The 26,395-nt window shown below is 43.0% G+C and overlaps 1 protein-coding gene across 1 annotated transcript in view; it reads right to left on the bottom strand.

Moving 5' to 3' along the window:
* The window catches only part of ash2l (ash2 like, histone lysine methyltransferase complex subunit), a 51,421-nt gene extending 25,251 nt beyond the window's left edge, over positions 1 to 26,170 (bottom strand). The window contains exons 1-9 of the mRNA XM_083793167.1: positions 26,119 to 26,170; positions 23,994 to 24,060; positions 21,260 to 21,405; positions 17,246 to 17,334; positions 10,442 to 10,536; positions 9,120 to 9,215; positions 6,424 to 6,519; positions 4,367 to 4,442; positions 3,131 to 3,148 (exon numbers count right to left, since the gene is read on the bottom strand). Coding sequence (XP_083649293.1) covers positions 3,131 to 3,148; positions 4,367 to 4,442; positions 6,424 to 6,519; positions 9,120 to 9,215; positions 10,442 to 10,536; positions 17,246 to 17,334; positions 21,260 to 21,405; positions 23,994 to 24,029 — 652 coding nt within the window. The 5' untranslated portion in view covers positions 24,030 to 24,060; positions 26,119 to 26,170. The remainder of the gene's footprint in view (positions 1 to 3,130; positions 3,149 to 4,366; positions 4,443 to 6,423; positions 6,520 to 9,119; positions 9,216 to 10,441; positions 10,537 to 17,245; positions 17,335 to 21,259; positions 21,406 to 23,993; positions 24,061 to 26,118) is intronic.
* Between the last annotated feature and the right edge of the window lie 225 nt (positions 26,171 to 26,395).

Below are 26,395 nucleotides of genomic sequence, written 5' to 3'. Positions count from 1 at the left end.
CAGGTGACTAAAATGTGACTAAAACTGTTTCAGTCCAAAGACTATGACTAAACTAAAATAGAACTTTGCTGCCAAAAACAACACTGACCTACTCACACCTGGATGTGAAAGAGTGCCATTTGAGACGGAGGACGTTTTCCAAAACCAATCAGCAACAAGCCAGAGGATGAGGCGCAGACATAAATCCACCAATAAGAGGGGAGAAAGCTTTGGGGCGGGGGGGCGGGGGGGGGGGGCAACCAATCATAATGCAGAGCGGAGCAGCATAGCGTAGACAGGGAGGTTACAACTGGAGCCGGATGAAGTTGACCATTGATTTTTTATTTTTTCATGCAATGGAGACCAGTGTTGTTTTTGTCCACTAACTTTTTTAACCCATTCTGACCCGAGACCAGATTGTAACGCACAGAAGAATGGTGGTTCTTTAACGCATTTTGACCTGAGATCAGATTCTAAAAATGTCTGCTAAATCCTGACAGTTTTAAAAAAACAGCAGACCTACAAGCTCGTAGCGCGCCACTCGGTGGCGCGCTATGAGCTTGTAGATCTGCTATTTTTCAATAGCTAAAGCATAACATAATGCTAACACCAAAAGGGGTTCCCGCCCCAAAATGGGTTTTAACTGACGAAAACTAAATGAAAAATAAGCTATGGTGACTAAAACTAAATGTATTGACAATTTCGTAAAACAAATAAAAACGAGACTAGAATGTTAGGGACTAGTGGACAAGAGATCCAGTACAAGTCATTTTTCACTTGGTTGCAAACGCAACGCGTTGTGAGCTTGTAGATCGGCTATTTTCAGCGCAAGTGTGAAAATAGTCATTACGACGGCCTCAAAGCCCGCCAAAATACATTTTAGTCGACTAAATCAACTGTAGATTTAGTCGACTGAAATCCCATGACATTTATTTCGACTAAAACTAAACCAACACTAACACATTCCACGTGACTAAAATGTGACTTAAACCAAGTGAAGACTAATCAAGAGACTAAAACTAAAATAGAAATTTGCTGCCAAAAACAACACTGATGGTCTACAAGCTTGACAAGACCTTGCTATTTGTTTAATGTTCACATAAAATGAACACGCCCAAAACAGGGACACTAGAATGTCTTCTGCAGAGCGGTCTGGCTGGCCGCAGTCGCTGGCCAGGTGGGCGTTTTTGCAAGAAACTAAAATATTTGATTTTGTCCATAATAATTAATCACCCAGTCCTAAATTGGATTTTTTTTTAACCCCGGGGGGGGGGGGGGGGGCAACTTCGTCTTCTATCCAGAGAGGGTTACAGGAAGCAGCGCACACACACACACACACCGCACACAGACGCCCTTTTCCACCGCTTGGAACCGGTTCAGTTCTTTGTGGTTCTGAGTCCATGAGCCCAGAGCTCCAACATTGGAACGTTAATTATGAATTGAGTGTGCAAAGCCATACCTATATTAGATTGTTTATAGGATCAATATAAGTAAATTAATGTATGATAACACTTCCACAGTATTAGCCTTTTCATATATTCTATGTTTTGCATATTTTAATATATAATTCCTCATTTGCACATAATCTTTTTTGGAATACAATAAATCACTGTCTTCGTGTAAGTAATCAACTGGGGAAGTTTCATGGCGATAACTAATCTAATATAGGTAATGGTTTTGCTCCACCCAATTCATAATTAACGTTCCAATGTTGGAACTCTGACTCGTGGACTTAGGGCCGATTCATACTCCTATTTTAGAGCCGAATGAAGGTCGGTTCGGCTCTGTAGAGCCTACAATTTGACGTCATTTGGCTCTGTAGAGCCTACAATTTGACGTAATTTGGCTCTGTAGAGCCTACAATGTGACGTCATTTGGCTCTGTAGAGCCTACAATGTGACGTCATTTGGCTCTGTAGAGCCTACAATGTGACGTCATTTGGCTCTGTAGAGCCTACAATGTGACGTCATTTGGCTCTGTAGAGCCTACAATGTGACGTCATTTGGCTCTGTAGAGCCTACAATTTGACGTCATTTGGCTCTGTAGAGCCTTCAATGTGACGTCATTTGGCTCTGTAGAGCCTACAATGTGACGTCATTTGGCTCTGTAGAGCCTACAATTTGACGTCATTTGGCTCTGTAGAGACTACAATGTGACGTCATTTGGCTCTGTAGAGCCTACAATGTGACGTCATTTGTCTCTGTAGAGCCTACAATTTGACGTCATTTGGCTCTGTAGAGCCTACAATTTGACGTAATTTGGCTCTGTAGAGCCTACAATGTGACGTCATTTGGCTCTGTAGAGCCTACAATGTGACGTCATTTGGCTCTGTAGAGCCTACAATGTGACGTCATTTGGCTCTGTAGAGCCTACAATGTGACGTCATTTGGCTCTGTAGAGCCTACAATTTGACGTCATTTGGCTCTGTAGAGCATACAATGTGACGTCATTTGGCTCTGTAGAGCCTACAATTTGACGTCATTTGGCTCTGTAGAGCCTACAATGTGACGTCATTTGGCTCTGTAGAGCCTACAATGTGACGTCATTTGGCTCTGTAGAGCCTACAATGTGACGTCATTTGGCTCTGTAGAGCCTACAATGTGACGTCATTTGGCTCTGTAGAGCCTACAATGTGACGTCATTTGGCTCTGTAGAGCCTACAATGTGACTTCATTTGGCTCTGTAGAGCCTACAATGTGACGTCATTTGGCTCTGTAGAGCCTACAATGTGACGTCATTTGGCTCTGTAGAGCCTACAATGTGACTTCATTTGGCTCTGTAGAGCCTACAATGTGACGTCATTTGGCTCTGTAGAGCCTACAATGTGACGTCATTTGTCTCTGTAGAGCCTACAATGTGACGTCATTTGGCTCTGTAGAGCCTACAATGTGACGTCATTTGGCTCTGTAGAGCTACTGAACATTTCTGACGAGCCGAAATCATTTCGGCACTACAGCGCCGAAACAGCGGTAAAATAGGAGTATGAATCGGACCCAAGAACCAAAAAGAACTGAACCGGTTCCCATTGGGATCCAACCGGGGGGAAAGGGGTCACATGGTCTTCTATCCAGAGCGTTGCAAAGAGGATGCAGCACACACACATTGCACACATGGATCAAAACGCTACGTATATATTTATATATATATTCACCTGAGAAGGTTGATCCACCTGGAACACAATGCACAACACTTAGACCCACAGTGACCTGGAATATCGTCTTAGGTCACATTCACACCTAATACTTAAGGCCTATATTCATAGTCTGGATTTTCGGTGGTGAGCTGACCACCGGAGCTGAAATAACGTTGAGCGGTGGTGAGTAAAAACAGAGAGAAGGGCTGGAGCGGTGGCGGTGGCGGCTCGTGACGTCATGTTGTAGTTCGGTGGTCACCTCAGTGACGTCATGTTGTAGTTCGGTGGTCACCTCACCACCCAAAATCCAGACTATGTATGAGCCTTTAGGTGGACTCGATGCGAATGGGCCGAGAGGTTGGGATTCTTTCATATTTAACCCATTTTGGACTGATGTTGATTACAAAAATAAAAAAGGCTTCTAAATCCTGACAGTTTTCAGAAAAACCCATGTTTCTATATGTCAGTGGTGCTCAACCTTTTTCATGTTAAGGACCCCCAGAATTATCTCTATTAGGCCACAGACCCCCCCCCCCCCCCATCTCAAAATATGTAGTTCCAGGGACCCCCCCAGAAGCAAATATTTTAGTTAAAAATGTTCGCTCTGAATATCTTTGATATATATTCAAAGATCTGCGCCACATTTTCACGACTTTAAAAAAATAGACCTACAAGCTCACACACCTACGAGCTTGTAGATCTGATATCTTCCATAATCTATAGTATAGATTATGGAAGATATCAGATCTACAAGCTCGTAGATCATTCATGCTCAGAATGTGGTCAATCCAACTAAGCCCCTTTTTGGCTTTGACTGTAAACTGATAGTATAGATTCTATACTATCAGTTTACAGTCAAAGCCAAAAAGGGGCTTAGTTGGATTGACCACATTCTGAGCATGAATGAATGGGGTTGGAACCACGCCATAAATATGGAGCCATACGTCATAGACCAGTGGGGTCCAGGGGTCATTGGGGGCAGGGGCCTGGGGACCCCCAGGGGTCATTGGGGGCAGGGGCGGGGTCCAGGGACCCCAGGGGTCATTGGGGGCGGGGCCCGGGGACCCCAGGGGTCATTGGGGGCAGGGGCCCGGGGACCCCCAGGGGTCATTGGGGCTAAAGTAGTGAATTTGGGGGGGGGGGGCATTACGCTGCCTGTGTCATTTTGACCCACCTCCTCATTGGCCTCTTGAGATATATATTCTTTTAAATACAAAATAAATCGCTGAATGGCGATTGTTTGCGAGGACTCACCATTTAGTCCTCCAACAGCAGGGGGCGCTGTGGTCTGTTTCTGGGTGTCGTACGAGGGCCCGATGTTCCCCAGGTCCTGTAGGAGGAGAACAAATGCGCGCACAGTGTCAAATCCACATCGTTTAAAACCCGTTCTGACCTGAGATCAGATTCTAAAAATGTCTTCTACATCCTGACAGTTTCCCATTCTGACCTGAGATCAGATTCTAAAAATGTCTTCTACATCCTGACAGTTTCCCATTCTGACCTGAGATCAGATTCTAAAAATGTCTTCTACATCCTGACAGTTTACCATTCTGACCCGAGATCAGATTCTAAAAATGTCTTCTACATCCTGACAGTTTACCATTCTGACCTGAGATCAGATTCTAAAGATGTCTTCTACATCCTGACAGTTTACCATTCTGACCTGAGATCACATTCAAAAAATGTTCTTCTACATCCTGACAGTTTTCTGAAAAAGCTATGTTTCTATGTCAGTCGTTCTTTGATTTTTTTCAAAAATAGCAGACCTACAAGCTCGTAGCGTGCCACTCGGTGGCGCGCTACGAGCTTGTAGGTCTGCTATTAGGTCGCGCTTAGAAACTGTCTTCCAGTGACATCATTAGGCAAGATTTTTTTTACAAAAATGTTTAGATTTTCATTATCGTGAGAACGATGGCTTCCATTTTCGCATTGCAACTTTTCAGGACTAGAAAGCCTGCAGTTTGTATTAGCTTGTATTCCCCATCGATGATGTCACTGGAAGACGGTTTCTGAACTGCCCACAGCCCTCCTATGAGACACAGACTGAGTAGAAAAGAATTGCGCCATTCTTTCATGATTATTAGTGAGGACCTGTTATATGAAGACAGGTTGAAAATGTGGTGAAGTTGTCCTAACTGGTGGTGTTCAGAGGAGGGAAGCCAGGGCGGGGAGGGTGATATGTGTCACTGCAATGTACAATTTAGGTATTTAGCAGATGCTCTTAAACTATCAGTGCCGGAAGTGCTTCAAAATAGGAGCTCTGGGTGGCCGGGGTTGTCTCAGCGCTTTTACTCTGAAAGCCATGACCCGGAAACAATCTACTAAACAAAGTTGACTTTACATTGCTAGCTTACATTGCGATCATTTTAATTTATACGATATATAATCCAAAAAGCGTTCATATTTTGCGGGAGAGAGACGGATGAGGAGCAGAAATGAAGCGCCAGCATATCGATCCGTTCATCACCACGGAGAGCGCCCTGGATTAGGAGATACGAGTCATTCTTTCCGCCGCGCTAACATGGGAGTCAACGGCAAGCTAATATGAGCCCAGAGCGTTAGCATACGGCAGCCGAAAGGCGAACGGGGCCAAAAATAAATATGAAAAATTCTGAATATTCTTATCTCGCCCCGTATCATTGAGGATGCGCTAGGACGTCCAGCGACGTCTAAGGCTCAGCTCGGTTCGAATCCTTATGACGGCCTGAGGCGTCCTACGCACAGAATGGGGTAATGCAGAGCGACTTACAGTAAGCAAGAACAAAACAAACATGGAAATGCATCAAATACATAAAATAATCATCATGAATCATACGTAAGCTAAGAAGAACCTAACTGTGGAATATCTATATAATTAAACTATGCATATACTGTACACACTATAGAGTGCTGTGTCTACATAAAGTTCTATTTAGGTTACATATAAGTTGAGGATACAAACAGCAGTGACAACACAGAAAAGGTGTGTGTAACCTTTTTTTTATATATATTTTTTTTATCCCACGATTTTGTAACCCATTTTTCACCCCTGTGTCAATCACCTAATGTGATCCTGGGCTCTGCACACCCTCCACCAACCTAGTCCCCATATATGGGGGACAAGGGGAGAGCAACGGACTTGAGCTCATGCTTCCTTCATGCCTGAGTGTCCAAGTTGCTCCTTTACAACCTGACAGGGGGGAGTTTCCCTGGTTGGACGTCGTAGCGCGTGGAAGGAACACGTTATTCCAACCAGTTCCTTTCCCCTCCATCAGGCGCCCCGGCTGGCCAGGGGCGCCTTTTACAAAAATTAAACAAATATAAAGTATTACCTGATCCAACAGGCCGAACTTTGGATAGTCCTCCTCCGGGTCTTTGCTGCCGGGGTCCGGGTGTTCTTTAACCAGGAACACATCTCGCTCTTTGCTCTGGAAAAGTACGGACATGGAAGATTACATAAATAATAATAATAATAATAAAACTTTATTTGTATAGCACCTTTCATGACATGAAATGCAGCTCAAAGTGCTTTACAGAACAATGGAGAATAAAAGAAAAGCAAGGCAACGACATTAAAAAACAAGCAGTAATGCAATACAGTGAGGACATGAAAAATAAAATACAAGATCAATTAAAGGCAATGTTGTAGAAGTGGGTCTTGAGCTGAGCTTTAAAAATGTCTACAGAGGCTGCCTGACGAAGGTACAGTGGGAGCTTGTTCCATGCCGACGGCCCCTAGAAGCAAAAAGCTGCTTCCCCGTATTTTTTAGTTGCCAAGGAACACATCTGGCTCTTTGCTCTGGAAAAGTACCCACATGGAAGATTACATAAAGGAACACATCTGGCTCTTTGCTCTGGAAAAGTACCCACATGGAAGATTACATAAAGGAACACATCTGGCTCTTTGCTCTGGAAAAGTACCCACATGGAAGATTACATAAAGGAACACATCTGGCTCTTTGCTCTGGAACGCAGACGCAGAGAAAAGTACCAATCAGGGGATTGAACATGTAAAATGCCCAAGGCCAGGAGGGGATCTAAATAGATTATTGTTACAACGTGAATCCTTTTGGATTTACACTTTAAATACAATGTCCCCAAAAGGGAATGAACCAGGACTTCTCCATCAGCCTTTATATCATTTATTTATTGTATGCTGTATACATTTGAATTGTTGCCTAAGTAATACCTGATTATGTGAATCACTGTCTTTAGATTCTATAATAATCATGACGTCCGTTTGCTTACTCCACTGTTAAAATGTGTAACACTGTATTTAATGATATTTCATTAATTGATCCAATGACCATGTTGTGTTGGTTCCACCCACTGACTAGTAACGTGACCCTGTGGGTGTCTATTTAACCCATTCTGACCTGAGATCAGATTCATACGAGGTTTCCACTGGACACACACTGGTCTGATTAAGTGGGTGGATCACTGACATCTTGAGTTTGACCAGATGAAGAGCCTTGGCTCGAAACGTCGTCAATAAATGTATCTTTTAGAGCATATCAGTGTGCGGGTTCCCTTCTCTTTTCATATGCAGAGAAAAGTACACGACATAGATTACATAAAGGAATTCATGACTTCTTTTCTACTTATATAGAGGGGCATGTGCTTGCATAAAGTGAGGGGTAAAATCGATTGGCAAAAAGTGAGTTTAACGTCATTCTGACCTGAGATCAGATTCTAAAAATGTCTGTTTGAAAATGACAGTTTTCTGAAAAAGCCATGTTTCTATAGTCAGTCGTTCTCCGATTTTTCAAAAAATAGCAGACCTACAAGCTCGTAGCGCGCCACTCGGTGGCGCGCTATGAGCTTGTAGATCTGCTATTTTTCAATAGCTAAAGCATAGCTTAATGCCAACACCAAAAGGGGTTCCCGCCACCAAAATGGGTTAACGTCATTTAATGCAATCAGATAGGACATTTCTGTTTGTATATTATGGGATGTCTGTCAAGGTCAGAAAGTCGGGGGGGGGGTTTTGCCACTCGGTAGGCGTTCCTGCATAAAAGACGAAAAATGTTCGCCGACTACCTTTTTCCACTGACGAAAACTAAATGGAAACTAAATAAAAAACTAAACAATGATGACTAAAACTAAGACTAAATATACTGATGATCTCGTCAACAAATAAAAACTAGACTAAAATGTTAGGAAGGGACTAGTGGACAAAGAGATACAGTATAAGTCAATTAATACTTGGTTGCATGCTGAAAATAGCAGATCTACAAGCTCACAGCACGTTGTGAGTGACACGTTGTGGGCTTGTAGATCGGCTATTTTCAGCAAGTGGAAAAAACTGTCATTACGACGGCATGTCGGCATCAAGGCCCGCCTAAACACATTTTGTTTGACTAAAATCAACTGTAGTTTACTAGTTTTGGTCAACTAAAATCTCATAACATTTAGTCGACTAAAACTAGGCTAACAAGAACACATTCCAGGTGACTAAACTCCACAAACTGTGGAATGCACTCCCCATTGCAGTCAGAACTGCAGCATCACTCCCAATCTTCCGCCGTAGTCTGAAAACCCACCTTTTTAGACTCCATCATGGCCCATAGCACTTACCCTATACCCCCTTAGATAGCATTTCTGTAGACTTAGATAGCATCTGATACAGACTTATAGCATGTTATGTAGACGGCACTATAATTGCATTGTATATAGTCATAGCACGCCATAGTACATATGTATAGCATAGTAGTATATATATATATATATATAGTTTATATGTATAGTCTCATAATATAGATATTCCACTGTTACTTTCTTAGCTTACGCATGTTTTATGATAAATGCTTTTGTGATGTATTCCCATGCTTTTGTTCTTGATTATTGTAAGTCGCTCTGGATTAAGAGCGTCTGCTAAATGCCTACATTGTAAATTGTAAATTGACTAAAATGAGACTAAAATCAAACTTTGCTGCCCAAAAACAACACTGCAACAGTCTGGACCACGCGAGACTACACACACAAACTACCCACTTTTAACCCATGAAAATAAAGCTACGTTAGTTACCATGGTTTTCACAATGTTGTTGGGCCATGTGACCTTCCCTGGTCTCTGACGAGTGGTCATGCACTCCCAGTGCTTATCGATGAACGGAATGATGTCCTGCAACAACGAGTATGAAACAATAACAAGTTACAGTTAAAACCCATTTAGGCCTGACGTTGAAATTAAAAAAGAAATATTCTGAAAATATATATTCAGAGATTTGTGCCGCATTATCACGATTTTCCAAAAATAGCAGACCTACAAGCTCGTAGCGCGCCACTCGGTGGCGCGCTACGAGCTTGTAGATCTGAAATGTTTTAACCTATTTAAACCGGAGGACGACTCTACAAATGTCTTCTAAATCTTGACGGCTTTCAGAAAAACCCCATGTTTTTCCATATCAGTGGTTCTCAAACATTTTCATGTCAAGGACCCCCAAAAATATACGTAATTGCCCTCTGAAAATATGTTGTTCCCCCCCCCCCCCCCCCCCCCCCCCCCCAGAAGCATCTACAAGCTCGTAGCTATGAGCTTGTAGATCTGCTATTTTTCAATAGCTAAAGTACAACATTATTGTTGTACTTTAGTACAACTCATTAGCACTATATAGTATATGTACAACTCATTAGCAGGCAACAGTGCAGCACTGTCTCTCTCTCTCTCTCTGTTTCTGCATGGCACAACAGCGCCCCTACTGGTTCTCATTATACTGGCGCTCATTAACCAACACATAGGCGGACACATAGGTTAATCACACAGACACGGACATTGCTGTTCCTTGGAGTGGTTGCACCAGTGTTGTTATCGTCGACTAAAACTAAGACGAAAAATGGTCGTCGACTACCTTTTTTCACTGACTAAAACTAAATAAAAACTAAATAAAAACGAAATCTATGATGACTAAAACTAAGACTAAATATAAAAAACTAGACTAAAATGTTAGGAAGGGACTAGTGGACAAGAGATCCAGTTTTATGCTGAGTTGCATGCTGAAAATACAATACAATACAATACAATCTCACAATGTGAGATTGTATATCTGCTATTTTCAGCATGCAACCAAAGTGTAAAATATGACATCAAGGCCTGTCAAAACACATTTTAGTCGACTAAATCAACTGTAGATTTAGTCGACTAAAATCGTATGACATTTAGTCGAATAAAACTAGACTAAACACTAGAACATCCCAGGTGACTAAAATGTGACTAAAACTAAGTGAAAACTATTCAAGAGACTATGACTAAAACAGAAATTTGCTGCCAAAAACAACACTGGGTTGCACCACTCAAAAACCCCAAAAACCCCCAAAACAGTTTGTTTGTCTCTGGACTGACTGAACAACCTTGTCCTTGGAGAACATGGTCTTTGGGTGTTCCTCCTGGGTCCTGGACCTCCACGTCAGGTTGGCCAGAGCGGTCAGACACATCTCCTTAAGGTCTGGAACAAACAGAATGGAGTCAGGTTAGCCAGAGCGGTCAGACACATCTCCTTAAGGTCTGGAACAAACAGAATGGAGTCAGGTTAGCCAGAGCCGTCAGACACATCTCCTTAAAGGACAACTTTAGTTTTTTTTCAACCAAGGTTCATGTTTCAGGTTGTTATTAGAGAAAGTAAAAGATGAGTGTAAACTTTTCTTCATTTGCTGCTTTCTTTCGTTTTAGGGATTTTAGCTGTTTTTGACAGGGGGGCGGGGGCATTCGAGCATAGGACTAAATATGTATTTTTATACAATATTTTATATTGATTTATTATTTACTCTACTCCTACTAAACCCCAAGAAATTACATCTGGCCACCAAAGATCACGAGATCTACTGAATGTGTCAAACTGACATATTGAGCCTATAACACAGTGTTGCTTCCCCCCCAATAGGCTACCTTCACATTCAGTAGATCCTGTGAATTTCTGTGGCCAGATGTCATTTCCTGGGGTCTAATAGGACTATAGTAAATAATAATAAAAATAATCGCCACAATATTTTGTAAAGAAATACATATTTAGCCCCATGCTCGAATGCCCCCGCCCCCCTGTCAAAAACCGCTAAAATCCCTAAAACAAAAGAAAGCAGCAAATGAAGAAAAATTAAGACTGTAGTCATCAGGATGATATCGCTACGTCATGTTGTAGTCATTGTTTTGTAGTCATCAGGATGATATCGCTACGTCATGTTGTAGTATTGTTTTGTAGTCATCAGGATGATATCGTTACGTCATGTTGTAGTATTGTTTTGTAGTCATCAGGATGATATCGTTACGTCATGTTGTAGTATTGTTTTGTAGTCATCAGGATGATATCGTTACGTCATGTTGTAGTATTGTTTTGTAGTCATCAGGATGATATCGCTACGTCATGCTGTAGTATTGTTAAACCTAACCCTAACCTCAACCTCAGTAAAACTATACCTAAACCTAACCCTAACCTCAACCTCAGTAAAACTGTACCTAAACCTAACCCTAACCTTAAAGGAGAATTCCATGCTAGAATGCTTTCTTATCTTTCTTTGTAGTTGTTGTTAACTTGTGTTGTTCTCTATTGTACACTTTACGACAGTTCTCTATAGTTTCCTTTACGGCAACGGACACTAGGATTTATACGCATGCGCAGTGGGAGCAGGTATTCAGATGTGAATTGTGGAGGGAACCATGTTTACATGTTCAGCCGGTGTACGGAAAATAAAATCTTTTACAACTGTATAAACGTCGTGTTTATTAAGACCTAATCAACATTGGTAGCAGAGGATGGTTTGAAGATGGCTGCAAACTACAGAGTACCGCCGAAGTTTGACGAAACCAAGCCGTATGAAGGTTGGAAAAATGAAGTCAACATATGGTCGCGAGTTACCGAACTCGACAAGAAGAAACAGGCGCTTGCAGTGGCTTTGGGACTGGAAGGACGAGCCAGGGAAATCGCGATGGAGATATCAGCAGAAGACTTGGACAATGATACTGGTATGGAGACATTATTAGCTAAACTGGACGGCGTGTTTCAGCAAGAAGAAAAGGACCGCGCGTACGAAGCGTATTCTCAGTTTGATCGTTTAATGAAAGACAGTTCGGTTTCCATGGCAGATTACATAATCGACTTTGAGCAGCGTTACAACCGAATCAAAAGGTACAACATGGCGCTTCCAGATGCGGTGTTAGCCTTCAAGCTGTTAGACACGGCCTGCCTCGATGAAAAAGACAGACAACTAGCACTAACGGCGTGCCCCGACTTAAAGTTTGCATCGATGAAGTCGGCACTCAAGCGGATTTTTGGAGGGAAGACGGCGCCAGGACCGTCACGCGGGATACAACTAAACCAGGATGCAGCTTTCTTCACTGAACAACGACAAGGACAAGGAAGACGGAACACGACATTTCAACAAAGGAGTGAAAGGACATTGTTGCCGGGCACCAACCCATTGGATAAGTTCGGTAAACGGTCAAGATGTGCTGTGTGTCAAAGCACATTTCATTGGGCCAAGGACTGTCCCCACAAGAAGAACGAACAAGTAAGATTAACTGAAGACGAAAATGTAGATGAAGTTAACATCACGTTGTTGACAAATAACCCCATGTCTGACGCAGAGATTTTCATAACTGAATCAGTGGGATCCGCCATCATAGACACTGCATGCACTCGTACTGTATGTGGGGAGAAATGGCTTGACAGTTTTGTTAATGGTCTTAGTCAAGAGCAGGCAGACAAAAGGATGAAGACAGAAAATTCCAGTTCCAGACCATTTCGTTTTGGAGATGGCAACTTGGTATATTCCACCAGAAAAGTGAAACTACCTGCTAAAATAGGACACACAAAATGTCACATTGAGGCTGAAGTGGTCAATGCTGACATTCCACTGTTACTGAGTAAATCTTCACTGAAGAAGGCAGGAACTGTTTTAGACATGGAGAATGACAGAGCAGTAATGTTTAAGCAGCAGATTCCTCTTGAGTTCACTAGCTCAGGACACTACTGTGTAGACATAAGAGACAAAGATAACACAACGCAGCGAATGAAAGATGACGTGATACTTGCAGCGACAGCTGAAGATGAAGCCCTGACAGTGACAGAAAACATGTCCTCAGCCGAAAAGCGTAAAGTCCTTCTCAAGCTACACAAACAGTTTGGCCACGCATCTGCAGACAGGCTGCAGAGGCTAATCCAGAGCTCGGGAAACAAAGACAAGGACTGCCTCACTATTTTTGCAACAAATAGTGCATGATTGTGACATTATGTCAGAGATACAGCAAAGCTAAGCCGAAGCCAGCTGTTGGTCTGCCTCTAGCTTCAGAGTATAATGAAACAGTGGCGGTGGACCTGCACGAGTTGGAGCCAGGAGTATGGTATCTACATGTGATTGACCAATTCACACGCTTCAGCACAGGAAGTATTGTGAAAACGAAGAAAGCCTCTGAAATAGTCAACTCCCTTATCCACACATGGATAAGTGTTCACGGTCCCCCTCGTATTCTGTACAGCGACAGCGGTGGAGAGTTCAATAACGCAGAGTTCAGAGATATGGCGGAAAACTTCAACATGGAGACGAGGACAACAGCAGGATACAGTCCCTGGAGCAACGGGCTGTTGGAAAGACATAATCAGACTCTCACCGACATCCTCCTGAAAGTGAGACAGGAAAACGGATGTGACTGGCACACTGCCCTAGACTGGGCCCTCATGGCTAAGAACTGTATGCACAGTGTTCATGGTTATAGCCCACATCAACTGGTATTTGGTCAAAACCCTAACCTTCCTTCTGTATTAATTGATAAACTACCTGCACTAGAAGGCACTACAGTAAGTGCAAGGGTAGGGCAACACATATCAGCGTTGCATGCTTCTAGGAAAGCTTTCACTGAATCTGAATGTTCAGAGAGGATAAGGAGAGCACTACGTAAGCAGCTCAGACCCACAGATGAAAAGTATGAGACAGGAGACAAAGTCTATTTATTACAAACGAGCTGACAGTACAGAGTGGAAGGGACCAGGGGTAGTTATTGGTCAGGATGGGGCTGTTGTATTTGTACGACATGGTGGTATCCTTGTTAGAGTACATCACTTAAGGCTTAATAAGATACACACACGTGTTCAAGATGAGGTCCTCAATGACACAAACAGTGAGACAATTGTACAGAACCAAGCAGCAGTTAGTGAAAACACAGGTGTGGTGAACAGAGCCACAGGTAGCTCATTTACTGAACAAAACACAGACAACGAACAGGAAAGTGACAGGGAGTCCAATGCAGGAGAGGGAGCTCATACTTTAGTGACTCAAAATGATGTAACACAAACTGGAATGGAGCACAATGTCTGTGATGATAACCCTGTGATTTCTGCAAGTGTCAAGGTAAAAGCAGGACAGACTGTAACTTTTATGAAAAGAGATGAAAGTGTTCTATGTAGAGCTAAAGTCCTTAATAGGGCAGGCAAAGCCACAGGAGGGTACAAAAATTGGTATAACCTGCAATTTATTGAAAATTATGGGGATCATGGTCAAAAGGAGGCGGTTGATCTGTCACGTGTGAATAGTCTCAACATTGAATCCGATTCAGAAGTCAGGGATGCTGATGTTCTTATAACAAAAGACATATCATTTGATGAAGCAAAACAAGTAGAGATTGACAACTGGAACAATAATGATGTTTTTGAAGAGGTTGAAGATGCAGGCCAGAAATGTGTTTCCACCCGTTGGGTCTGTAGTCTAAAAGAAACTGACAAGGGTATTGTACCTAAAGCTAGGCTTGTAGCCAGGGGGTTTGAAGAGTTTAATACTCAACAGCTGCAGAAAGATTCACCGACCTGTGCCTCTGAATCCCTGAGGTTATTGCTAGCAGTGATTTGCCAAAATCAGTGGGAAGTCCATTCTATGGACATTAAATCTGCTTTTTTGCAGGGCATGGAGTTGTCAAGGGACATTCATGTCCGCCCACCCCCGGAAGCAAACAGTAAAGGGATTCTATGGAAACTAAAGAAATGTGTATATAGTCTTGCTGATGCATCACTTTATTGGTATAATAGAGTGAAAGAAATCATGCTGAGCACAGGTGCTAAAGTGTCAAAAGTGGATCCTGCAGTCTTTTATTGGTTAGATGACCAATGCAAAGTTAAAGGTGTACTGGCATGTCATGTAGATGATTTTCTCTGGGCCGGCTCGCAACACTTTGTAACTGATGTGATTCCTCGACTGAAGTCTGCGTTGCATGTGGGACGCGAGGAACATGGGAATTTCTGCTATGTGGGACTGGATATTGTCACTGTAAATGGTGTCATAGAGATGCATCAGCAGAGTTATATTGACAACATGCAACTCATCCACATGCAGCCAGCACGTGCTATACAAAGAGATTCAGCTCTTAGTGAAACTGAAAGAGAGCAGCTGAGATCAAAAATAGGACAAATTCTTTGGGTTGCAAGGCAAACCAGACCTGATGTTATGTTTGATGCCTGTATTTTGGCATCCATTCTAAAAAATTCTACTGTACAGTCCATTCATGATGCAAATAAGGTGATTCGTAAACTTAAAGCTGAAAAGGTTACTCTGAAATTTCAGCATTTGGGTAATAATGATGCTTTGAACTTGACTGTTTTCAGTGATGCTTCGCTGGGGAACTTGCCAGATGGAGGTACACAAGGGGGGACATTGATCACACTCATGGGGGAAAGCGGAAGGTTTTTTCTCCTCTCTGTTGGCAATCGAAGAGGATCAGACGTGTAGTGCGGAGCACACTTGCGGGAGAGACTCTTGCCATGTCGGATGGAATTGACAATGCAATTTTCCTTGCCACCCTCTTTTCTGAGCTCACTACTGGGACTGCCGAATTGAATGCTCCCGGGTTGGTCTGTGTGACTGACAATCACTCCCTTTACGATGCCCTTAAATCCACTAAACAGGTCACAGAGAAGAGACTTCGGTTAGACATAAGCGGCATCAAAGAGCTCGTTCAGAGTAAAACAATCAAAAAGGTGCTCTGGTCAGTGACGAAAGCCCAACTCGCTGACTGTCTGACTAAAAAGGGAGCGTCACCTCTAGTGCTCTTGAAAGCACTCTGTGAAGGGCTATGGCATCCAGCCTAAAAAAAAAAAGACAAAGTGGAGAAGTTTGTATTTTGTTATTTTTCTTGAATGTTTTTCTTTTTGACTTTTCTTCTTTGCACTTGGTTTATGGGATGACTGAATCAATTTTTTATTTTAAAGAAAGAAGAGGGAGATTGTTAACTTGTGTTGTTCTCTATTGTACACTTTACGACAGTTCTCTATAGTTTCCTTTACGGCAACGGACACTAGGATTTATACGCATGCGCAGTGGGAGCAGGTATTCTGATGTGAATTGTGGAGGGAACCATGTTTACATGTTCAGCCGGTGTACGGAAAATAAAATATTTTACAACTGTATAAACGTCGTGTTGTTACGTCCCCACCAAAGAGGTCCAGGTGTTTTCTTGTGCAAAAACTCCTTATTGGCTATTTCCCCTACCATAAGCCCTCAATGAATTGCATTGAATGGGAATTGAATGGGGCTATGGGGTGTTATGCTAATTAGCTTATTTCCATCGAAATAAGTAGTAAAGTGTGCCGCTTGGGATATTATTTACATTATGAAGAGAGGATATATACAAAGAAATAATAATTTTGAGCGATGGAAATAACCGAATTAGCACAATACCCCATAGCCCCATTCAATTCCCATTCAATTCAATGCAATTCATGTAGGGCTTATGGTAGGGGAAATAGCCAATAAGGAGCTTTTGCACAAAATAACACCTGGACCTCTTTGGTGGGGACGTAACGACTACAAAGAAAGGTAAGAAAGCCTTTTAGTATGGAATTCTCCTTTAACCTCAGTAAAACTATACCTAAACCTAACCTTAACCTCAGTAAAACTATACCTAAACCTAACCTCAGTAAAACTATACTTAAACCTAACCTCAGTAAAACTAACGCAGTGGCTGGGGGGGAGGCGTTTCCAAGAACCCGAATCCGAGGCAGAAACCATATTAGCATGTGGAACCAATGCTCCGTCGGACCATAGTATACCTCCCGCTGTGAGCTATAAGACCACATTACATACTGTACATACAAACACCCGATTGTACTGGTACAGTATGTACAAGACAAGTACAACTGAAGCGTTCCACATCCACACAACATAAAGCTGAACACCTACTGGCTTGCTTCCGGAGGAAGTAGGTGTTTCCGCTGTGATGACACACGTTGCAGTGGAACACGTAGTTGGTCATGAAGGGAAGGCAGGTTCTAGAATGGTACAAAATGATACAAATATTTAAAAATAAATGTGCTTAAATTAAGGAATACTTCCATCGCCCTATAGTGCATGTGCATGTGATCTCAGGGGTGCAGTACTTTAGTTTTTGGTTTAGACTAGTCATTGGGTTAGACCAGTCATTAGTCCTACAACTACAACCTATCTCAAACCCTCATCCTAAACCTAACCTCCCACGTGGCAGCACACCTAAACCTAACCTTAACCCATGTCTAACCGATGACTAGTCTAAACCTAACCTTAACCCATGTCTAACCGATGACTAGTCTAAACCTAACCTTAACCCATGTCTAACCGATGACTAGTCTAAACCTAACCTCCCACGGGGCAGCACACCTAAACCTAACCTTAACCCATGTCTAACCGATGACTAGTCTAAACCTAACCTTAACCCATGTCTAACCGATGACTAGTCTAAACCTAACCTTAACCCATGTCTAACCGATGACTAGTCTAAACCTAACCTCCCACGGGGCAGCACACCTAAACCTAACCTTAACCCATGTCTAACCGATGACTAGTCTAAACCTAACCTTAACCCATGTCTAACCGATGACTAGTCTAAACCTAACCTTAACCCATGTCTAACCGATGACTAGTCTAAACCTAACCTCCCACGTGGCAGCACACTTAAACCTAACCTTAACCCATGTCTAACCGATGACTAGTCTAAACCTAACCTTAACCCATGTCTATCCAATGACTGGTAGTCTAAACTAAGTATGCACCCCGATCTCAGCTCATGTTGAACCACACACTTTATCCAAGGCGCTTTACATAGATTGTGCATCAATTCACCCAGTCTCTCTCACACACACACACACACACACCCACCGATGGCAGCGGAAACCATGCAAGGCACCAACCTGCTCATCAGGAGCAATTTAGGGGTTCAGAGTCTTGCTCAAGGACACTTCGACACTAACTCTGGGGGAGCCCACAGGGTTCGAACTGGCAACCTTACGGTTACCATCCGGGCCACTCTACCCACTGATCCACCGCCGCTCAGTTATAGTTAGGATTTAGAAGCCTTTTATTTTTATTTATTTTTTAAATCGGCCTCAGGTCTAAATGGTTTAACCCATTTTGGGCAGGAACCCCTTTTGGTGTTTTAAACATTATGATATAATTTAGCTATTGAAAAATAGCAGATCTACAAGCTCATGGCTCGCCACCGAGTGGTGCGCTACGAGCTTGTAGGTCTGCTACTTTTGAAAAATCGTGAAAATATTTATTTCAGAAAACTGGAGGATTTTGAATATATTTATTTATTTATTTTGAGGTCAGGTCTAAATGGTTTAACCTTAGAGTATATATGAATAGAGAAGACACCCGAGTTCTCCTCCCATCCACTTGCATTAAGTTGCTCAAAAGCGCATGAGGCGATTTCACTCCTCCTTCCTGGTAGGAACAGTGTATTCTGGGATGGATTTGCCCCTAGCCTCGATACCCAGGCTTTCATTTCGTCTGCGCGAAAGATGAAAGCCTGGAAAAAGCCGTGGGCTGAACCAGTCTAAAAGTGTGAGTCAACCCTTCCGGGTGGGCGCCGCACTAAATGATGTGACGTAGCGCTGCACTAGGGGGGAGAGGAGGGGCCGGGGGTGACGGACAGATCGATGAGATCCAATCAGGGTGCGCGCATTTCTGAGGCGCGACCCTCCCATCTAGGCCAGAAATGTCTCTGCTTAGGTCAGGCTAATTTGCCCCAAACACATGAACGCGCTGCCGTTGACTATCATTGTGCCGTATGAAACATCCGTTCACGTGTCATGGCCCCAAACACATGAACGCGCTGCCGTTGACTATCATTGTGCCGTATGAAACATCCGTTCACGTGTCATGGCCCCAAACACATGAACGTGCGCAATGATAGTCAACGGAGCAGCGCGTTCATGTGACAAATCCGGCCACTATGTCCATTTCGCTTCAGGGTTTCCTCTGGGTGCCTTCTCTATTCATATATACTCTAAGGCAGTGGTAAACCAACCTTTTCAAGCCCAAGAGCCCATTTTATTCCCAATTGTAAGCCAAGATCTACCACTAAAACGTGTTAGAAAAAACACTTGTTGTTTTGCTATTTCTGACAGGCTCAATGCATGTGCACACATCCACACAAAGACTAAAGCTTAAATTAGAATAAATACTTATAGTAAGTTATATTATCAATGTCAAATAAAATGAAGACAAATGTATTAGAAATAAGAAATATTAGGACAAAAATACAAATAAACTTCTTTGTTGAGTTTTTTTTAAATAAAACAAAATGCAAAGGACATGAATTGCACAATATTTTGTTTCTCATTTCAATGAATATTCACATTGGCAGATGTTCAAATGACATAGGCATAACATGACCATATAAATTTGCACAGATATGGTGACATACTCTCAGGGTCAGCCCACCTTTAATGAGACTGCTGTGACTGCACTTTATCTGCAAGCGTTTTGAAATCTGGTTCATATTTAGTGATTGCCAGTCTGAGGGTGTCATTAAGATGTGAGTCAGTCATACGAGTTCATGATTGCATCCCCGACACGTTGAATACTAAACTTATTTGTAAAGTTCGAACGCCAACTTTTAACCAAACGTGGGAGAAACACTGTGCACGGCTGCACGCACAAATAAAGAGTGCACTCGCGCACGCACATGACGGATTATTATCGATCAAAACAATCCTTAGCGTCGCTTACAAAAGCATGTGTTGCACAGCATGAATGATAAGTAATCACCGACCTGGCTGGATAAATATCAGTGGTCCATATCCATTGTGTGACCTGCTTAACGAGCAACGGTAGGCAGCCGAGTAAGTTAACAGCTAATAGTAAATTAATAGTCTACTGTAGCTGTGTGTCAGATGTTCTGTCTGAAGTAGTCAAAGCCAAGGAGAATGTTACAATTTAATTCACAATCGAGCATCTTGCCCTGCATCGAATATCAAATGATAGAACAGCAGGATAAAAACGGATAGTCTGTCTATCATCCATGAGCTAAGCGTCAAGCCCTGTCTAGGACCCACTTCCTTCAAAACTGTGGCTTTCTTGTTCCAATAGTTAGAATCTTCAACTCTCACTGTGTCATGTTTTGACAGCGGCACTAAACATTTTGACACTTTGTCATAGTGACATTTATCCAGCCAGGTCGGTGATTACTTATCATTCATGCTGTGCAACACATGCTTTTGTAAGCGACGCTAAGGATTGTTTTGATCGATAATAATCCGTCATGTGCGTGCGCGAGTGCCCTCTTTATTTGTGCGTGCAGCCGTGCACAGTGTTTCTCCCACGTTTGGTTAAGTTAAAAGTTGGCGTTCGAACTTCACAAATAAGTTTAGTATTCAACGTGTCATGCTGCGTGCTAGTGTGCTGCCTGCGAGGGGAACAACAGACACACAGGACACAGCACATGAGCACAGAGTGCTAAAAGGGGGAGGGCCGAGGGCGGTGCGGTGGAAGAAAGGGGAACAGATCTTCAAGCTAAAATGCATCGAGCCTCTACACGTTGTTAGCTTGTAGATCTGCTCTTTTTTGCGAACGACATTCTGCTGTGTATTGGCAGTGTATTGGCTGCCCGTCAGTCTGACACTTCGGGATCGACTTGAAAGGTTCCCGCGAGCTACTGGTAGCTCGCGAACCCCTGGTTGGTTACCCCTGCTCTAAGGGTTTAACCCATTCTGACCCGAGATCAAATTCTAAAAAATGTCTGCTTGAAAATGACAGTTTTCTGAAAAAGCTATGTTTTTATGTCAGTCGTTCTTTGATTTTTCAAAAAATAGCAAGCTTGAAGCGCGCCAGCTTGTAGATCTGCTATTTTTAAATAGCTAAAGCATAACGTAATGCTAACACCAAAAAGGGGTTCCCGCCTAAAATGGTTTAATATCTGAATAATAATAACCGTACGCCGTGTCGATGGCGAAGGTGTCAGCGGTGAACCACTTCATGCACAGAGCACACTGCAGCTCCACCTCGCCCAGCTGGCGCCCACTCTCCTCGTCGCCCGACCCCGTTAAGGTGTCCGCGGCCTCGGAGCCTTCGCCGACCGTTTCCTGCAACAACAACAACAAACACCGTTCGGAGGGGAGTTTTTTTATATATTTTTTATCCCACGATTTTGTAACCCATTTTTCACCCCTGTGTCCATCTAATGTGATCCTGGGCTCTACACACCCTCCACCAACCTAGTCCCCATATATGGGGGACAAGGGGAGACCAACCTAGTCCCCATATATGGGGGACAAGGGGAGACCAACCTAGTCCCCATATATGGGGGACAAGGGGAGACCAACCTAGTCCCCATATATGGGGGACAAGGGGAGACCAACCTAGTCCCCATATATGGGGGACAAGGGGAGAGCAACCTAGTCCCCATATATGGGGGACAAGGGGAGACCAACCTAGTCCCCATATATGGGGGACAAGGGGAGAGCAACGGACTTGAACTCATGCTTCCTTCATGCCTGAGTGTCCAAATTGCTCCTTTACACCTGACAGGGGGGAGTTTCCCTGGTTGGACGTAGCGCGTGGAAGGAACACGTTATTCCAACCAGCTCCTTTCCCCTCCATCAGGCGCCCCGGCTGGCCAGGGGGAGGCAGTTTAGTGACCAGGATTACTGCATGTTTTTTGTGAGGGTACCTACCCTGAGAAGATTTTTTTTTAACCCATTTTGACCTGAGATCAGATTTTCTTTTTTCCAGATTCAGGGTATACAGTAAATCAAATAATGACAGTATATGTGACACACCCATATGGAACATATCAAAGAGATAACATGTGTATATAAAAGATATTGTGAGCACCATACACAAAATATTGTGGTAGCATAAAATAAAATAAAATAAAAAGTTGCATAGTCCTATGCTAACATGGAAGCTGATACACTGATACAAACCACATAACCTAAATCGAGTTTTGAAACAAAAACAAGACAAACGTACGACAAGACAAGGCAAGACAAGACAACATGCATGGTCATTGGTCACCCTTCCAAAACATAATGGACGTGGCAGTGAATCCACACATGGCTCCTAATAATAAATACACTGAACAACCCAGCTGCGTCGGGAATCTAGCATGCTCAGACCTGAGATCAGATTCTATAAAATGTCTTCTACATCCTGACAGTTTTCTGAAAAAGCTATGTTTCTATGTCAGTCGTTCTTTGATTATTTTTAAAATAGCAGACCTACAAGCTCGTAAGCGCGCCACTCGGTAAAGCAAAGCAAAGCAAAGCAAAGGTACTATGTTTACCCAGGGTAACTGGACTAAGCTCAAGAACTTGTTTACAGCCAGGCCCTGCTCATAGAACATTTCATGGTAGGGGTTCAATGCCTTGCTCAAGGGCACTTCAGCGGTGGTGATTTTAACGTGCCGGTCCGGGGATACGAACTAGCGACCTTCCGATATCAAGACTGTTCCGGTGGCGTGCTATGAGCTTGTAGATCTGCTATTTTTCAATAGCTAAAGCATAACATAATGCTAACACCAAAAAGGGGTAAATGCCTAAAATGGATTAAGAAGTAGGTTGTCTGAACACACACTTAACCCAAACAGCGGGGCAGGATTTCATGAAATCAAAAAGAAAGAAATCAAAGAGATTCCATCAATTAGAAAACAAATGTTTAAGAAGTATCGAAAACTAGAAAAAGTGCCACCTCGGGGCACATGTCTCCACCAGGGCTGGTCAAGATGTGGCCTCCTGGTGGCGCTATAATAAGCCAATGTAAAAAGGGTGCAATTTCTTCTTATGCCTTGGATGGCAATTGGATGATTTGAGGCATTTTGTTCCAAAAATGTGTTTTTGCAAAAATCCACCTGTTCACACAACAATGTGTATACACACGTGGCCCCTGCCGACAGATTCAGCAGCGCAGCAGCGCAGCTCAGAATCGGTTCTTGAGAGACTAGTGACTAAATACGGCAATAGCTACACTGGCTCCATTTGGAACAGCAGTTTTTCTTTAAAGGACAACTTTAGTTTTTTTCAGCCAAGGTTGATGTTTAGGTTGTTATTAGAGAAAGTAAAAGATGAGTGTTAATTTTTCTTCACTTGCTGCTTTCTTTAGTTTTAGGGATTTTAGCGGTTTTTGACAGGGGGGCGGGGCCATTCGACCATGGGGCTAAATATGTATTTCTTTACTAAATATTATGGCGATTTATTTTTTTATTATTTACTATAGTCCTACTAGACCCCAGGAAATGACATCTGGCCACAGAAGATCACAGGATCTACTGAATGTGAAGGTAGCCTACTGGGGGAAGGCTTATACTGTGTGTATAGGCTCAATATGTCAGTTTGACACATTCAGTAGATCTCGTGATCTTTGGTGGCCAGATGTAATTTCTTGGGGTTTAGTAGGAGTAGAGTAAATAATAAAACAATAAATCGCTATAAAATCTTGTACAAAAATACATATTTAGGCCATGCTCGAATGCCCCCGCCCCCCTGTCAAAAACAGCTAAAATCCCTAAAACGAAAGAAAGCAGCAAATGAAGAAAAGTTTACACACATCTTTTAGTTTCTCTAATAACAACCTGAAACATGAACCTTGGTTGAAAAAAACTAAAGTTGTCCTTTAAATGCCAAGCATCAGGTGAGAATTGGAAAGCTCCAGAATGCATATTAGAAATAGTTACCGTTCCCTCTTTTCCATTGGATGACTCGGTGTCCATGTTTGCTGCTAGTTCACCAAATCCAGCATCACTGAAATAGAAGAATATATAAAAGGTCATGACATTGACCAACAGACCCTGGTTTCTTAACGCACAAAGAACATGCAGTAGTAATCCTGGTCTCTAAACTGCCTCCCCCTGGCCAGCCGGGGCACCTGATGGAGGGGAAAGGAACTGGTTGGAATAACGTGTTCCTTCCACGCGCTACGTCCAACCAGGGAAACTCCCCCCTGTCAGGTGTAAAGGAGCAACTTGGACACTCAGGCATGAAGGAAGCATGAGTTAAGTCTGTTGCTCTCCCCAGGTTGGCGGAGGGTGTGTAGAGCCCAGGCCTACACAGGCCTGGCTGTAAACAAGTATCTGATGCTTAGTCCAGTTACCCTGGGTAAACATAGTACCTTTCCTTCCCTTTCCCCAGGATCACATTAGTTAATTGACACAGGGGTGAAAAATGGGTTACAAAATCGTGGGATAAGAAAATATAATAATAATAATAATAATAATAATAATAGGGGTCCATGACGTAATGCATATCAAACTGGGGTCCTTCAAATAAAATAAAAGGTTGATGATAAAAATTAAAAATAAAGAAAAATCACACCCGCCGCCATACACCGATGGCCGGCGGAAACCATGCAAGGCACCAACCTGCACATGTCATCAGGAGCAATTAGAGGTTCAGAGTCTTGCTCAAGGACACTTCGACACTAACTCTGGGGGAGCCGGGTTCGAACCATCCGGCCACTCTAACCCTGAGCCACCGCCGCCCCTTAGAGAGTATCCATTTTAAATTGAGAATATTGTAAAGGAAGGTAAAAAATAAAAATGTAAATAGCAGGTTGGAAATAATAATGTAAACAGGGGAGGGAGACTACAGCATCATCTGCTTGCTTTAAATCCGTCCGTTTTATTTTATTAATCCTGTGTGTTTGACTTTGATGAGGTCCTATAGTAGCATTATTGTCTAAAAAGAAAGTTAATGTTGACACTTGACACTTCATTGCCAGCGGTACTACTATTAAAGTAATGTTAAATTTAGCAGCAGCACGCAAGTTTTATGCTAATGATTTGAGGGTTTCTGGACCAGTGGTATCCCAACCTTTTTCATGTCAGGGACCCCCAAATTGGCATGCGGACCCCCATTTGAAAAGATATGTCTGCAGGGACCCCATAAGAGAAGATCTTTTTCTCACTTCATTTCAAGAACCCCCTAGTTTGACATTTAACGGCATTTCTACCTAAATGGTAAATGGTAAATGGTGCATTTATATAGCGCCTTTATCCAAGGCGCTTTACAGAGATTGTGCATTACATTCACACATTCATACACCGATGGCAGCGGAAACCATGCAAGGCACCAACTAGCACATCGGGAGAAATTAGGGGTTCAATGTCTTGCTCAAGGACACTTCGACAGTAACTCTGGGGGAGCCCGGGTTCGAACTGGCAACCTTACGGTTTCCATCCAGGCACTCTACCCCTGAGCCACCACCGCCCCTCTGGGACCCCAATTTATAATTGTAAAATCTATGTTAATTTAACTCAGAGAGTGTACAAATGGAACCAAATGGACCCCAACGGGTCCATTTGGTTCCATGTGTACACTCTCTTGAGTTACAGACCTATAAGGGTCCATTTGGTTCCTATTGATTGACTGATTGAAATATTTAACGGTTTGCAGTAGGCTACATTTCAAGCACAACTCAATACAAAGACTGTTAACTGTGAGTGGACGACCCAATAAAGCATTACACTTGTTTACAAGAGGGTCCACCTTGTTCAATTCATCAAAAAATTTAGAGACTGATTATGACTAAGTATCATTTAGCAGTGGGGACCCCTCTCTGAGGGAAGCCACTGTTCTGGACGGAGAACAACACATACATTAGCATTCATCTCATTCATCATGAAGCAGGTGGCTAGGCTATAGCTGCTAGGCCAGATGCTACTTCTTCTCCTGCTATCTCTCTAGACTCGTAACGGGAGGTGAGGTTTATAATGAACACTTTATTATCTTATACACGGAGGGGGGGGGGGGTTAATGTGTCTGAAAGTGCGTCGCAACAACAATAGAAACGTGTTTTGTTACCTCTCTGCGGGCTCTGGGTCCACAGCAGCAGCAGCCTCGGCTCCGGACGACGCCATGTTGGATCCCAATAACAATAAAACAATAACGGGGAGAATACCGCGAGACTCCGGCGAGAGGCGGTCGGGACGTTGTATGTACTTCCGGGGTCGCGTGCCGTCGAAAACGGCAGATCTGCAAGCTCTACGCGTCCCAACTGCAGCCGAGCCAAAGAGCTTGCAGATCTGCTGTTTTTAAACAAATAGACACGGGAAACCATGAAATATAAAATATTGAATCA

Source organism: Protomyctophum parallelum, assembly GCF_964188405.1.
Source record: "Protomyctophum parallelum genome assembly, chromosome: 21".
Lineage (NCBI taxonomy): Eukaryota > Metazoa > Chordata > Actinopteri > Myctophiformes > Myctophidae > Protomyctophum > Protomyctophum parallelum.
Note: the sequence above shows the minus strand (reverse complement) of the source record. Positions and strands in the feature narration are given on the sequence as shown.